The 13,104-nt window shown below is 43.3% G+C and overlaps 1 protein-coding gene across 3 annotated transcripts in view; it reads right to left on the reverse strand.

Annotated features, from left to right (window-relative positions):
• Positions 1–362: 362 nt before the first annotated feature.
• Positions 363–13,104, reverse strand: part of SCARB1 (scavenger receptor class B member 1) — a 42,451-nt gene continuing 29,709 nt past the window's right edge. For 2 of the 3 annotated variants that reach the window (XM_044990415.1, XM_044990417.1), the window contains exons 9-12: positions 10,127–10,200; positions 8,357–8,408; positions 7,474–7,620; positions 363–1,572 (exon numbers count right to left, since the gene is read on the reverse strand). In XM_044990415.1, the coding sequence (XP_044846350.1) occupies positions 1,447–1,572; positions 7,474–7,620; positions 8,357–8,408; positions 10,127–10,200 (399 nt within the window). In that variant the 3' untranslated portion in view covers positions 363–1,446. Of the gene's footprint in view, positions 1,573–3,299; positions 3,417–7,473; positions 7,621–8,356; positions 8,409–10,126; positions 10,201–13,104 lie in introns of all 3 variants that reach the window. The other variant, XM_044990416.1, reaches the window with a different exon arrangement.

Raw genomic sequence — 13,104 nt, forward strand, 5'->3', positions numbered from 1 at the left:
TTTCAGCTGTTGCTGGTCTGCCGCATTTAAGATGCCCTCAGAGCCACCCACTAAGAGTTATGGAATCGCCGGACATGGCAAAGGTTTTACAGCCTGGAAAGCTGCAGGGAACACTGCCTGCAGAACGACTATTTTCACTCTGCTGTTACAAAACAGCCACAAAGTCTTCTTGGCTGGAGTGTGACCTGCCTCCCATTCTGCCAGCTAGTTTTCAGTTCCCATCCTTACGGGGCAGCACAAGTGTCACTGCAAGGAAGAGATCTCAGCTGATTGGGGAATGGAGCAGCTCTGGAATAGTTCTTACCCATGGTGACATTGTACAGTATCACGATTAGTAGAACCGTGAGAAATGTCTTTAGAGTCTGAGGTCATGTGTGGAACAAGGCAATGCACCTGGTTGGCTCTGGGTAGATAGAAGAGCTTCGATTAATTTGAAATCCAGGGAAAAAACTAAAGACTTGTAAAGTTAAAAAAAAGAGTCAGTGGCTTCTGCATGAGTGTACCACAGAAGTGCAGGTGGGATAGCCAGGGAGCTAAACAATATTTCTTTGGCAGAAATCAAATGAGAGCCACTGCCGCGTGTCTAAACAATGGCACTTGGAACCAACTAGCCAGATGAACCAAGTTGCTCATTTTGGAAAAACCCACTATGCTTTAAAGTAGTGATGAGCGAGCCTTCAGTCTAGAGCACCACCCCTCCAGAACAGCAATCACAACCTTGACTCTTACACCTGCACATGGCTGCCTAGCCTAATACTAGTATATTAAACACGTTGGCAGCATACGTCTCTTAAGATGTGGGGCACATGAGAACTCATTTCCATTCAGTGAACTTGAGCAAATGAATCCATCCCATCCAGTTCTCAGATTAGTGTTAGCCTCCTGAATGGACGTGAGCTTCAGCCAGTGTAGATTTATTTAGTAAGCACCTCTCCATAAGCCTGAGCAGCACAGGTTGTTAAATAGACATTTTTGTAAATAAACCAGTTACTGCTACACCACAGGTAAACCTTGTTTGCTTTAAAGTGCCTATTTCTTTTAGGATTCTCGTCTTCTAAGTGGAAAGACACTATGTGGGCGAGGAAAGGACTTCAGGGGATTAGCCAGCAGGTATTCTTCATCCCTACCAGGCTGGAAGTAGCAGGTGAGAGGTCTCAGCCCATGCCAGCCCCAGGCCAACAAATGTTGAATATTTTGTATTTCAAATGCTAGGACTGAAGTGGTTTTATCCTCATCTCGTGTCTTGGTGCAGGACGCAAGAGCTGTGGCAATACAGTTCAATAGCCTCGGAGATGATTTTGTGCCTCTCAAGAGAGTTCAGAATCAGTTATTTTATCCAACTCTGCATCTCCTTTCTAGGATCCTACCAATGGACCCAGAGTGAGTCTGATCCCTAAGCACAGTCAGGCACCAGTGGGAATCACCCTCCTGTAAGAGATTGGCACTTCAGGCTTCAGCGTCGTCATTCTGGTTTGTTTTACTAGCGTCTTGAAGGAGTGGTGTTGTTTCTGAAGACCAAGGGGGTTCAGTCTGTGGGTCTGGCTCTTGCAGGCTCGTCTCTCTGGTGTTTCTCTGAATGAATAAAAGCAAGGACAGGTGACTCAGGGTGCAGCTAGACACCAGCACTGGTCATCACATACCCCAGTGACAGAAGATTTACATAGGATACCTGACAGTATGTTCAGCACTGGAATTTATCATGTAAAAACTCCAGACTAATCTGCAGTTTAGCGACACCCAGAAAGAGGGAGCAAGCTGCTCCCCCACAACAGGTCCCATTCAGAGACCAGAAACTGATTGTTTATTAACCCACAGCTACTGTCCTCCCAAGGGTGGCAACAAACACTGGGATGAAGTAAATGCTTAGGAGCACCAACACGTGGTCCATTTGATCAGAACAGATACAACTTAGGTAATGTTTTCACCCCTCAATTCAACACAGCTTTCAAAACAAAGCCAGGATGAAATAAGCCTGAAGAATGAAATACAGGTTCCAAGAGGGGTGTAAAATTGGCATTTACTACAGTAGCATCTCAATGAGACAGTAAATACATCAGGCATTCTAGATTAATACATTACCCCAGCAACCCTTGGCCATTCCTGGGCTGTTCCATCCTGCCAGTGAAAGTTTATTGCAAAAGCCTTTTGCATATACAAACAAGCCATATGGCAACTTAACCCAAAAAGCTTTCCAAAGTAAGCATCATGCATGAGAACAGAGTGACCTGGTGACTCACTCTTTAGGAAGTGGTTGACTTACTTTTCTGTACTAATGAAGAGCAATCCTAATGTATGGAAGGGGTATGAAATAGTCAAACTGGTAATACCAGGACACATCTTGTCAGATTATTCTTTAAGCCTAAAATCAGAAGCAATAAAACCTTCTATTCTTCCTAATGAGAGAAGTATTCTCAGCTCCATGTGGGTGCTCCATATTTGTAAAGAGCTCCCACCGAGACCTCATGAAATCCCAGCAAAGGCCCCTCCTGGGAGATTTTTACCCCAAGTGAGGGTAAGCAATCTCAGACTGCTCAACCTGGAAAGCACTTAAGCGTGTTAGACTCCCTTTAGGAAGGGCTCTTTTCTTGATTACAGGGCCTTTAACTGGAGTATGCATCTCAATCCACAAAGCGAGCACACATTTAAAAGGTTGAACAGTTCAACATCTTGATATAGAAACTAAAAATATTTAGCATGTGCCAAGAAAGTTTTAATCAATTCATTCTTAATTCACGGCTTTTAAAAGTGTTGCTTAGTCTCAACTGGTGTTGGCTGTATCTGTTATAACACTTAAGACTGAACAAGTTTGTCTCCAAATTCATTTTCAGATTTGGCCAATGTGAGGCAGATCCATGGGTGTCACCCAGGCTCTTGTACGTCATTGCTGATTTTACCTCCTATGCCCCAGCAAGCAAAAAAGTTTACAGATGCTAGGACCTCACCTCCATGCCAACCGTCACATACATGTAGCCAATATCGTACCCACATCCAGGACTGCAGATAGTGCTTCCCGTGAATCCACCAAGAAGAGCGTTTTGAAAGAAGAGTTACCTGCACCTTCTCTCCCCCCAACACCTAATGAAGTGCAATCTAAATGCATGCAATATTCCCATTGCCTAGTTTAACCCAAAGCAAGCTTATTGCCACGAAGCATGAATAAAAAAAGTTTACCAAGAGGGCGCGTAGTTTACATGTGAACATTGAGCACTTTAGTTTGATAGCAGATTTAAGCAACATTTCAGCAGATTTATCACGTTAGCATTGTTTAGAGAAGAGTTTTACCTTTACTTGGTACCCACCTACAGGCTGGCTTCCTGCAGCACCGTCCCCTTAACTGGTGTCAACGGTTTTTCGGACAAGGCCTGGTCGGCCTCTTTAGTCTTTTTATTGCTACTCCAAAATAAAAAGCATTTTTCCTAGAAGATAATCAGGCTAGTTTATGTTGTATTTTAAAAGACATTTGGAAGATGTTTCCACTTGAAAAAGGGAGGCTGTGTTTAAGTTGTAATCATGGTTTGCTTAGTTACTAAATTCTAGTTCTTTACATGGAGTTTAAATTCTAGAGCTACAACTTGATTAATCTTCTTAAAATAAGAACAATCTGTACCAAGCCATTTTTAAAATGGTCTGTTCACATTTCATACTCTTGAGACTAATGAAACAAAAGGGTTTGTTCAGTGGATTGGGATTGTCGCACACAGTCAGCTGCATGCAAACTTCGCTGTGGTTGTGCAGGGGGGATTTTTTGTTTTAAAGCTTTTGTTTGGATTGGTGGGACAGACACACCATTTTAAATTGGCTCAAATTATAATCCAGAATCTAACTTTGCATTTAAGAGACTATTTAACATTGTCCAGTATTTCATTGAGGTTGAGTTTAAGCAACAGTGCACCCTCTGGAAAGCTGCTCTGGGGAATGAAGTACATTTTATATGCAGTTGCAAGAATTTAAGGGGATTTCATAATGGATCACAGATGGATTTAGAGTATTTGTTTTAAGCACAGGCACTCAATCAAGATAATTCTGGCTCTTCAGAGGGAGGACTGTGGTTGATTAAGCAATTTATGAAGAGCTGATTATTAACACTTCACTAGAACAATCAAGAATGCACCTTTTATTTTGACCTGTGTTGCAGTTTGTATTATTCATCTATTGATCATTATGCAGTTACACAACCCTAAATGCTCAGCCAGATTCCCCTACAAATGTATAGGGCCACTTCCAGGTTCTCTGCTGCGATTTTTTGTTCACTTGTTTTCTAGTGAGTAAGGAGAAAGTTTCTTGAAGTTGCATTTGCTTGTGTAGCACCAGTACAGGCTCAGTTGTGGCTTAGCTGGCAACACTAGTTGCTCACCAATGGAGAATTGCAACTGCCTAGTGCCTAGGATGCTCTTTTGCAGATCAGTATTCAGATTTTGCTACCAGAAGCCTCCATTCATGCAAGTGGCCAATTGGAGTTTGTTAACCCCATACTGAATCCCCATTGGTAGAGTGCTCCCTGTAGAGGATACCCATGTTTTAGGGTCTGTTTTGATGTCCTTGTTAAAACCAACTCCTGCAGACTGGCCACTGGAAGGAGCTGTGAGACAATGTATTTGACAGCAATACACTGGTTGCAACTGCCCTCCATAAACACCCCCATAGGAAGTTCTTTGGGCTGGGCTTCCCTACAGAATTAACTTGGGTTCCTTCCTCTGCACTCAAAGCCCCACCTCCATCTAAGGGTGCAAAAGGTGGATAGAACAGGGGGGTAAAGTCTCAAACTAGCATAAATGTGGAGTAGCTTCTGGTTTCATAGATTCCAAGGCTAGAGCGGACCATTGATCTAGTCTAACTGCCTGTAACCCCTCCCCCACATACACACTCTAGAACTTCCCCATAATATTTCCTTTCAAACTACAGCATCTTAAAAAAGAAAAACACACCCTTGATTTAAAGGATGCCAGGAATTGAGAACCCACCCACAACCCTTGTGAAATTTTCTACGGTTAATTACACTCATTGTTCCCACTTTATGCCAAGGAATAGGAGCACTTTTGCTTTTCACATAATTGAGCTTGTACAAGTGACTGACCTGTTAGTAGCAACAGTTTTGATCATTTATCCCAGCTAATTTACTAATCTAAAATCACTTCAGAGAACCATCAAGTGAATCAAACATTATTGAATCAGTATCACTACAGTAAATGGTTTAAAGATTACAGACCTGGTATTCCTTTGGAATTGTTCATCCACACTCACTTTGCAACAAAAGGATTTGGAAATAATATGCCAAAGTCAATTATGCTGCCATGTGGCGTGGTTTAAATCCAATTACCACTGGGAAAACCCTGGCAACTAGTTAACTGCTGATATTCAGACCCATTTTAAGGTAAGTGGGATAAGGAAAAGTCAGCCATTGCTTCAGTGTATGCAGAAGTCATGCTTGTTTCAAGGATTTAAGGACTGGAGGGTAAAGTAGGATCTGCTTGGGCATCTGTTGAGATAACATTGCAGATATTGCAATCACAGGCAAGTTGAGCCAAAGCACCAAGCTGCATGATTTAAATGAGCTAGTTGGGAGGATTACATACACACGGGACTTGCTGGTAAGTAACCAGGAGGCTGTTTTAAAGCCAACAGACTATTTAGAGTCTTTCCAGGTGCATGTTTTGGGGCCAAAGTTGAAAGATGTCACCATCAAAGGTTTTTTAAAGCTTTAACTTTTGGCATCTTCTCACATGTTATCCTCATGTTACACAGCAATCCTCAAGATTACTCCAGCACAGTAAGGGAGTGGGATCACCCCATAATGTTTAAGTCCCAAGGCCACTCATGTTGAAGTGCCCTATATGCTGCACTTTGAGTAAACAGCACAGATTCTCAATACCCCTTGATGATCTTCCCTAAGAGAAAGGGCCCCAGGAAGTTTTCCTGTCTTAAGTGTACCTGGGATGAACTACTGCATATGTACACTGGTTAACAGACTTCTTAGGAACTTAGCCATTGGCTTGAGTCACTAAGGCCTGGCCTACACTACAGTTAGGTCAATGCAAGGCAGCTTATGTCAATCTAACTATGTCTGTGTCTAAACTACAGCCTTGTCCCACCCACGTAAGTGCCTTCCTACACCAGCGTAACTACTCCACCTGCATGAGAGGCTTATTTTGGTGTAGTCAGGGTGACACCGCCTGTGTAAACACCGTTACTTACATGGGTTGGCCCCTGCTCCCAGTAGGGAATGGAGAGGTGGGGAGGGCAGCTTATCAGGAGCTGGTGGGCTCTCAGCTCCCTCCACTGCCCCTCTTAGGCTGGTGGAAGTGCTCCTGGTGAGAATGCAGACCACCAACCCAAGGAAGGTAGAGTGGACATGCACCACTGCAGTAATTACTGTGGTGGCTGTAAGTCAACCTAACAAACTTCAGTGTAGAAATATCCTAACGTTGCTAAATGCAGCAGACACCAGCAATGGATTCTGAAGTCTAGGATCTGAACTACTGTCATGCTGCTGCCTTTGGTACCGGGGGGGGGGGGGGAGAGAATAGGAGTCAGGGTTCCAGGAAAGAGAGAAGCAGCTCACCCTCTTCTTTCCTGCTTGCTGCATTGAACATAGCGAGCTCCTGGCCCTGTTCCAGTCTATTTTACCCGTGGCAAAGGATCACAGCACCACAAAGTATTTGCAGTCCAGACTTCTACATGCTTTAGCAAACCCCACTGCTAAGGCACTGAGTGATCTTACATAGAGATGTCAGTCAGTGCTAAGCAGCAGCTAGGCAAGGGAATCTCTTATTGGACCAACTTCTGTCATGGAGAGAGACAGACAAAGCTTTTGAGCTCAAGGTCACCTAAAGCAGAGCTCTGTGTGAGCTTAAAAGCTGGTCTGTTTCTCTCAGCAACAGAAGTTGGTCCAATAAAAGACATTACCTCCCCCACCTTGTCTGGGTAATATCCTGGGACCAACTGCCACAACACTGTATAGTAAGCCAGACTTCTGGAGAAGAAGCTTGGGGTTTAGCTAGTGAAAGGAAGTGCTCATATACTTTGAGCCATTCAAGCAATAACTAATGAGCATCAGTGGCTACTTCAATGCTTGCTCTGGTCAGACCAAAAGAAGAAGGGAGAGTGACCTTCCCACACCTATCATGTGGCGGAAATGGCTTGTAGGAATGTCGATGAGGAATTTGGCGGCAGAGCTAGAAGCTACAAGACAAAAGCCTCATTGATCTTAGAGTGTCAGCTAAAGTGACCCACTCATTTGTTGAAGTCTTTCAAGTGTTCAGAGTTAGAAGTGAGCAGAGGTGAGCAATGCCCCCTAGTGCCTACTTCACAGCAGGGAGTGTGGCCATCCAGCTATGACCTCTTAAACCATCAGCAATCTTGAGTTAGATTAACTAGCACTATGATTAATAAAAAAAAATCAAATCAAATTTTGGGATTAGGTTGAAAGATGGCATCAGTTGAAAGCCACGAGTTTTGCCATTTGCTTGTTCCTACCTGTCTCTTTACCTCCAGTACAATGGCAGCAACAATCAAAGCGACACCTAGACCGATGCAGATATATTGCACGTACTCCAGCACAGATGGGATCAGTACCAGGTTGGTGTAGAACTGCTTTAAGACTGAACCTTCAATGGCTCCGCTCTGCCCAGAAGAGAGTAGTTTTCAGTGGCAGCTTTGCAGATCATAGTTCACAGCACAAAGATTCTGTATTAGTGGTGTCCCTGCTTCCTCTAAAGCATGGCTTGGAAAACTTAGTTTGGTATATAGAGGAATTCAGTGAAGTGTAAGAAGTTAACAGACCACAAGGAAATAAATGCTAGTCTTTAAAAGAGAGGCTGCATTGGAATTTGTATTACAAGTTAAACCTACTATTGGCAATAATAAATGCCTAGGCAGCCGGGTCTAAAACGTTTGGGCTGCGACATTAAGTTTTATGCATTTCATTAAGTGACAAATACCCAGCATGCTCTGCCAGCTTTACAGCTAGTAGGCATTTGCCCACCTGTGTTAACTCGGGAGACCTAGATCGAGAAGTTGAGCAAGACTATCACTGATGCTTTCTAAACACACAGAAGTGAACAGAGAAGTTACTCAAATTGCAAGGCTGAATCAGGAAGAGATTAAGTGTGCAGCCAAGTGTTGAACAAAGTGTTCCTAATCCATTTATGCAAAGTTCCCGACTGAGAAATGTGCAGCTTAGACCTTTACTCCAGTTGAAGTTTCTCCAGTAAAGACATGCAATGTTGCCCTTTCGCTCCTCCCCACACTGCTCTCATCACAAGCCATCTTCTGACTACCCCTGCGTTTCCTCCTTTGCGGTACAGATTTTGCATGGTTAACATTACTTTTCCAACCAAAGGCAGTAAATCCAACTCACCTCTGCAAACCAAAGTAGAGGCAAGACAACCGGCTCAATCTGTCCTGTTTGACTAAACAGAAAGAAAGGTTCACACACATTTATAATCACAATCAGCCAATCTACACATACCAGCGTTCTGCTCCAATGATTTCTAAGGATCTGGTCACCTTTTAGTAGAAGTTTCAAAATTTGACAGGCATGAAGAGTTGGTGATTCCCCCCAGCTCATTTCAGTGAATTCTTTCTATGCAATATTAGGTCTGATTTAACTTCTTAGATGCAAACTTTAAAGTTGTTAGTTTTTAGGAGAAAAACTTGATTTTTAGATGTTTAATAAGTAGTCAGCATTTCCCAGATATCACCGTAGTATCTGAAATACCATGGTTCTTCCTTTAGACTTCCAAAAGGGATCATTTTGCAAACATTGAGTTTAATGGGAACCTCTGTGCTTAATCCAAGAGTTGTTATAATGCATTCTGGTAATCTAGGTGGTACTCAAAGTGTCGGGAACAGTGTTGCTGTCTCAGCTAACTGTTAGAGGCTGGAATAAACCTGGTTTAAAGAGAGCGCAAGTTCACCTCCTCCTACAAGAGCAAGTGCTATAGCACCAGGTTTCAAGAAGAGCTCAGCATCCAGTTTGGAAGTCTGGCCACTTGTTTTGATACTTGAGTGGCAGGAGTGTGCTTTTGAGAGGCTGACTGCAATTGTGAGCACACAGCATTTTAGAACTGACCCAGGAAGTCTACTTTGTATTTCATTTGCAACAGGGCCATCAGAACATGGAGACTATTGCATGACTAGGCACTGCTACATTCCAAGCTCTTAAAGCTGCAGTCTGATGTTAGGCTATGTCTACACTAGAAATGCTTTGCCAGTCTCTTTCCTAGTGTGGATGCAACTGTAAAAGCAAAACTGCACTGTGCACCAGTATAGAAGCCACCCCTGTTCCCTATGTTACAAGCTACAGTTTTGCCGGTATAACTGTGTCTCCACTTGGGAGTTTGATGGCATAGCTGTGTCAGGGGTGTGAACACCACAACCATGGTATCAGGAGTCTAGTGTAGACAGCCATGAACTGGTACAGAGGTTTCATCCACACAAATAGCTAAAGCAAGATAAATAAGAAAGCCAATTGAAGAGGCATACCCCTGCATATGGGGTGTTAAAAATGGAAAGCCATGTAGGGCTGGTCTGTTCATGAGCTCAGCTGAGTAGTAAGATACCAAATGTCTTTCTCCAAGAGAGAAGCCACTAGGCAGTGAGATTTTTATGACTATCTTGACAAGTTTAGGTTTGACAACTGACGTGAAACTGAGGAATGGGATCAGATCAGGGGTAGCAACCTATGGCACATGTGCCGAAGGCAGCACGCGAGCTGATTTTCAATGGCACTCTCACTGCCCAGGTTCTGCCCACTGCTCCAGGGGGCTCTGCATTTTAATTTTAAATGAAAATTCTTAAACATTTTAAAAACCTTATTTACTTTACATACAATAGTTTAGCTATATATTAGACTTCTAGAAACACACCTTCTAAAAACATTCAAATGCATTACTGCACGCAAAACCTTCGAGTGAATAAATGAAGACTCGGCACACCACTTCTGAAAGGTTGCCAATCCCTGGATTAGACAGTGAATAGATTGTATTACACAGAGCTTTTTTGGATCCAGAAGAATTATAACAAAGAAGCTATTCAAACGGCATTACACTTGTGACGTTAGTCTGTCATTAACTTTCAAGCATGTAAGCCACATGTCTCTTGGACATCCCCAAAGCAAGCTACTTACCTTATGCCAGAGACCTTCTTTATATACAGACTCAGTTGCAGCTTGATTGAGCAGTTCATTGGAATTCCTGTGACCTGCATTAAAACAGGAAACCAAGCACATCTGAGCTATACTGCCTGTGTTCATGCAGAAGAAAGCGCTTCAGAACCCTCCCCAAACCACTAACAAAGAATTGCAACATGTGAAAGTGCCTAGTGCATGCAAAAGAGGAGAGGGAAGGAGAACAGAAAGAGGGTAAATGGCTCTGAGGAAGACTTTGCCTTAGGAGGCAAACTGTATCATTGCTTTTCACTTTAAGCCTGGGCTACAGTGAGTGCTTAAGCAGAGACAAGGTGTGGCAGTCAAGTCAGGATTCAGAAGACAGAACAGTTTTCTGGGAAGATCATAACAGACTTTTCTGGGAAAAGTGATGTGTTAGCAGAAGAACTCTGCTCTCAGAAGGTACTTGAAAGGGTCCTCCAAGGTGGGTGACCAAGCCATTCCTCAAATCACAAGACAAGACCAAAAACACAAAGCTGGCACAAAAGAACTGCTACTGATACAGAGTAGTGCTAACGGCAAAACACTAGGTGGTTTTGTAGCAGACCAATATTGTCAAGTCAGCACACGGCAACACCCTAGAAGGCCAAACAACTGACTTACACTCTAAAAATAACCAGTCCTTGTGGCATCTTAGAGACTAACAAATTTATTTGGTGGTTTGAGCATTGGCCTGCTAAACCCAGGGTTGTGAGTTCAATCCTTGAGAGGGCCACTTAGGGATCTGGGCAAAAAAGTCTGCCTGGGGATTGGTCCTGCTTTGAGCAGGGGGTTGGACTAGATGACCTCCTGAGGTCCCTTCCAACCCTGATAGTCTATGATTCTACGATAAGCTTTTGTGGGCTAAAACCCACTTCATCAGATGCATCAAAGGCCTAAAGGCAAGTTGGAACTATTAAGAAATTGGGTGTTTGTATCTTAGTCTAATTTATGAAAAGATAGTTTTAGTGCAACTTCAGCTTGCTTTGACGTTTAAGAGCATGAGTTGTCTGCGGGGCAATATCCTAAGTGTCAAGGTGGTAAGATGCACAAAAAGCCCCGTCACTGGGGAATTTGGCAAGCGAATGACCACCCACCCAATGTTTCGTTCTTTGATTCAAGCCACTTACTAATCATTTAGTCAGATTACTTCCACAGTGGTGCCAACATCCATGAGGATGACTGACAGGTGTTTGGATACAAACTGTTGGAATATCAAAACATCTGCCAAAATGATGTTACTATGGAGAGTTAAAACTAACAAGATTAAGGCACTAGCAGGATTGCAACATCACTACAGCTTTCTGTTTACAGATATTTAATATCTTCCCCACCCTCACCAGCCTTTCCCACTCCTCTGCCACTAACCTTCAATAGCTTTGTTGTGTGAAGCAACAGAAAATTGTGAATTGTGCAGTACTGGGGTTTTATCTCTATGGTTAGTGTTTATTACAGCTATTTTAATTAAGCCTTATTGCCATGGACTTTATTTTATGGTCTACATAGATTAGCGAGTAATTGGGGGGGAAATTGGCTCTCCTAAAAGGAAAAGATTAAAGTACACTTACCTCTGCCCAAATATTGTAAAAACATGGACTGATGGCACACAACCATAGTCAGAAGATACTCAGACTAAGGTGAGAAGGGACCATTATGATCTAGTCTGACCTCCTGCACAACGCAGGCCACAGAATCTCACCCACCCACTCCTGTATCAAACCTATGTCTGAGCCATTGAAGTCCTCAAATCATGGTTTAAAGACTTCAAGGTGCAGAGAATCTTCTAGCAAGTGGCCTGGGCCCCACACTGCAGAGGAAGGCGAAAACCCCCCAGGGCCTCTGCCAATCTGCCCTGGAGGAAAATTCCTTCCCGACCCCAAATATGGCGATCAGTTAAACCCTGAACATGTGGGCACGACTCACCAGCCAGCACCCAGGAAAGAATTCTCTGTAGTAACTCGATCTCACCCCATCTAAGATCCCTGCTTAGCTCTAGATCAGGAGTGGGCAACCTTTCAGAAGTGGTGTGCCAAGTCTTCATTTATTCACTCTAATTTAAGGTTTTGCATGCCAGTAATACATTAACTTTTTAGAAAGTCTCTTTCTATAAACCTAGAAAATATAAACTAAACTATTGTATGTAAAGTAAATGAGGTTTTTAAAATGTTTAAGAATCTTCATTTAAAATTAAATGAAAATGCAGAGCCCCCTGAACTGGTGGCCAGGACTTGGGCAGTGAGAGTACTTGTCAATCTTCAGGGATAAGGACAAGACACTTGCATGAGAGCCATTGTTTTGGTTAACCAGAGGAGTTTATTTTAAGCCTGTGCATTCATCTAAAGGCAGGCTTAAAAACAGCTCTACAAGCGATATCTAGAAGTCAGAACACAGCCCCTTAATGGGTTCAAGATGGCTTCATTGCCCAGCAACCCAACCTCTGGTAAGAGCACCACTGCACTCTAGGTCCCATGGCTGCCGGTCAGGAGGCGATCCTCACATTACATTCTCTAGAGCTTACTGAGCATGCCTTGGGTGCTTGTTTCCCTGAGAAGCCCTATAAAATACTGGATCCAGGATAGCAACTGGACTTTAGGATTGACCTGGTAGCCTACCAAGCTGGAGGTGTCTATTATACACTGGAAGTGGAAGAGAAACAGGTGAGAAATAGAACTGAGTCACAAGAGGAGCCAGCTAGCAGTAAGAAGTGCCGGATGCAGAAAAGTATTTATTCCTCCATGTTTGTAATGACAGCCTGTCAGGAGGTCACTTAGTTATAGCTGTTGCACAATCACTAGGAAGTGTGCCCTGTTTGTACATGTGAGTATGCCATTGGGCTACTTCTCACAGCATCAAATGGCTCTGCTCTGTAACTTCATGGACAGCATTTCTGTTTGCACCACAGAGCAGAGTCCTACTGCCCGATACTAAGGGAGAAGATGACATTTCACCCACTACAATAG

This window comes from Mauremys mutica, chromosome 16 (genome assembly GCF_020497125.1).
Source record: "Mauremys mutica isolate MM-2020 ecotype Southern chromosome 16, ASM2049712v1, whole genome shotgun sequence".
NCBI classification, from domain to species: domain Eukaryota; kingdom Metazoa; phylum Chordata; order Testudines; family Geoemydidae; genus Mauremys; species Mauremys mutica.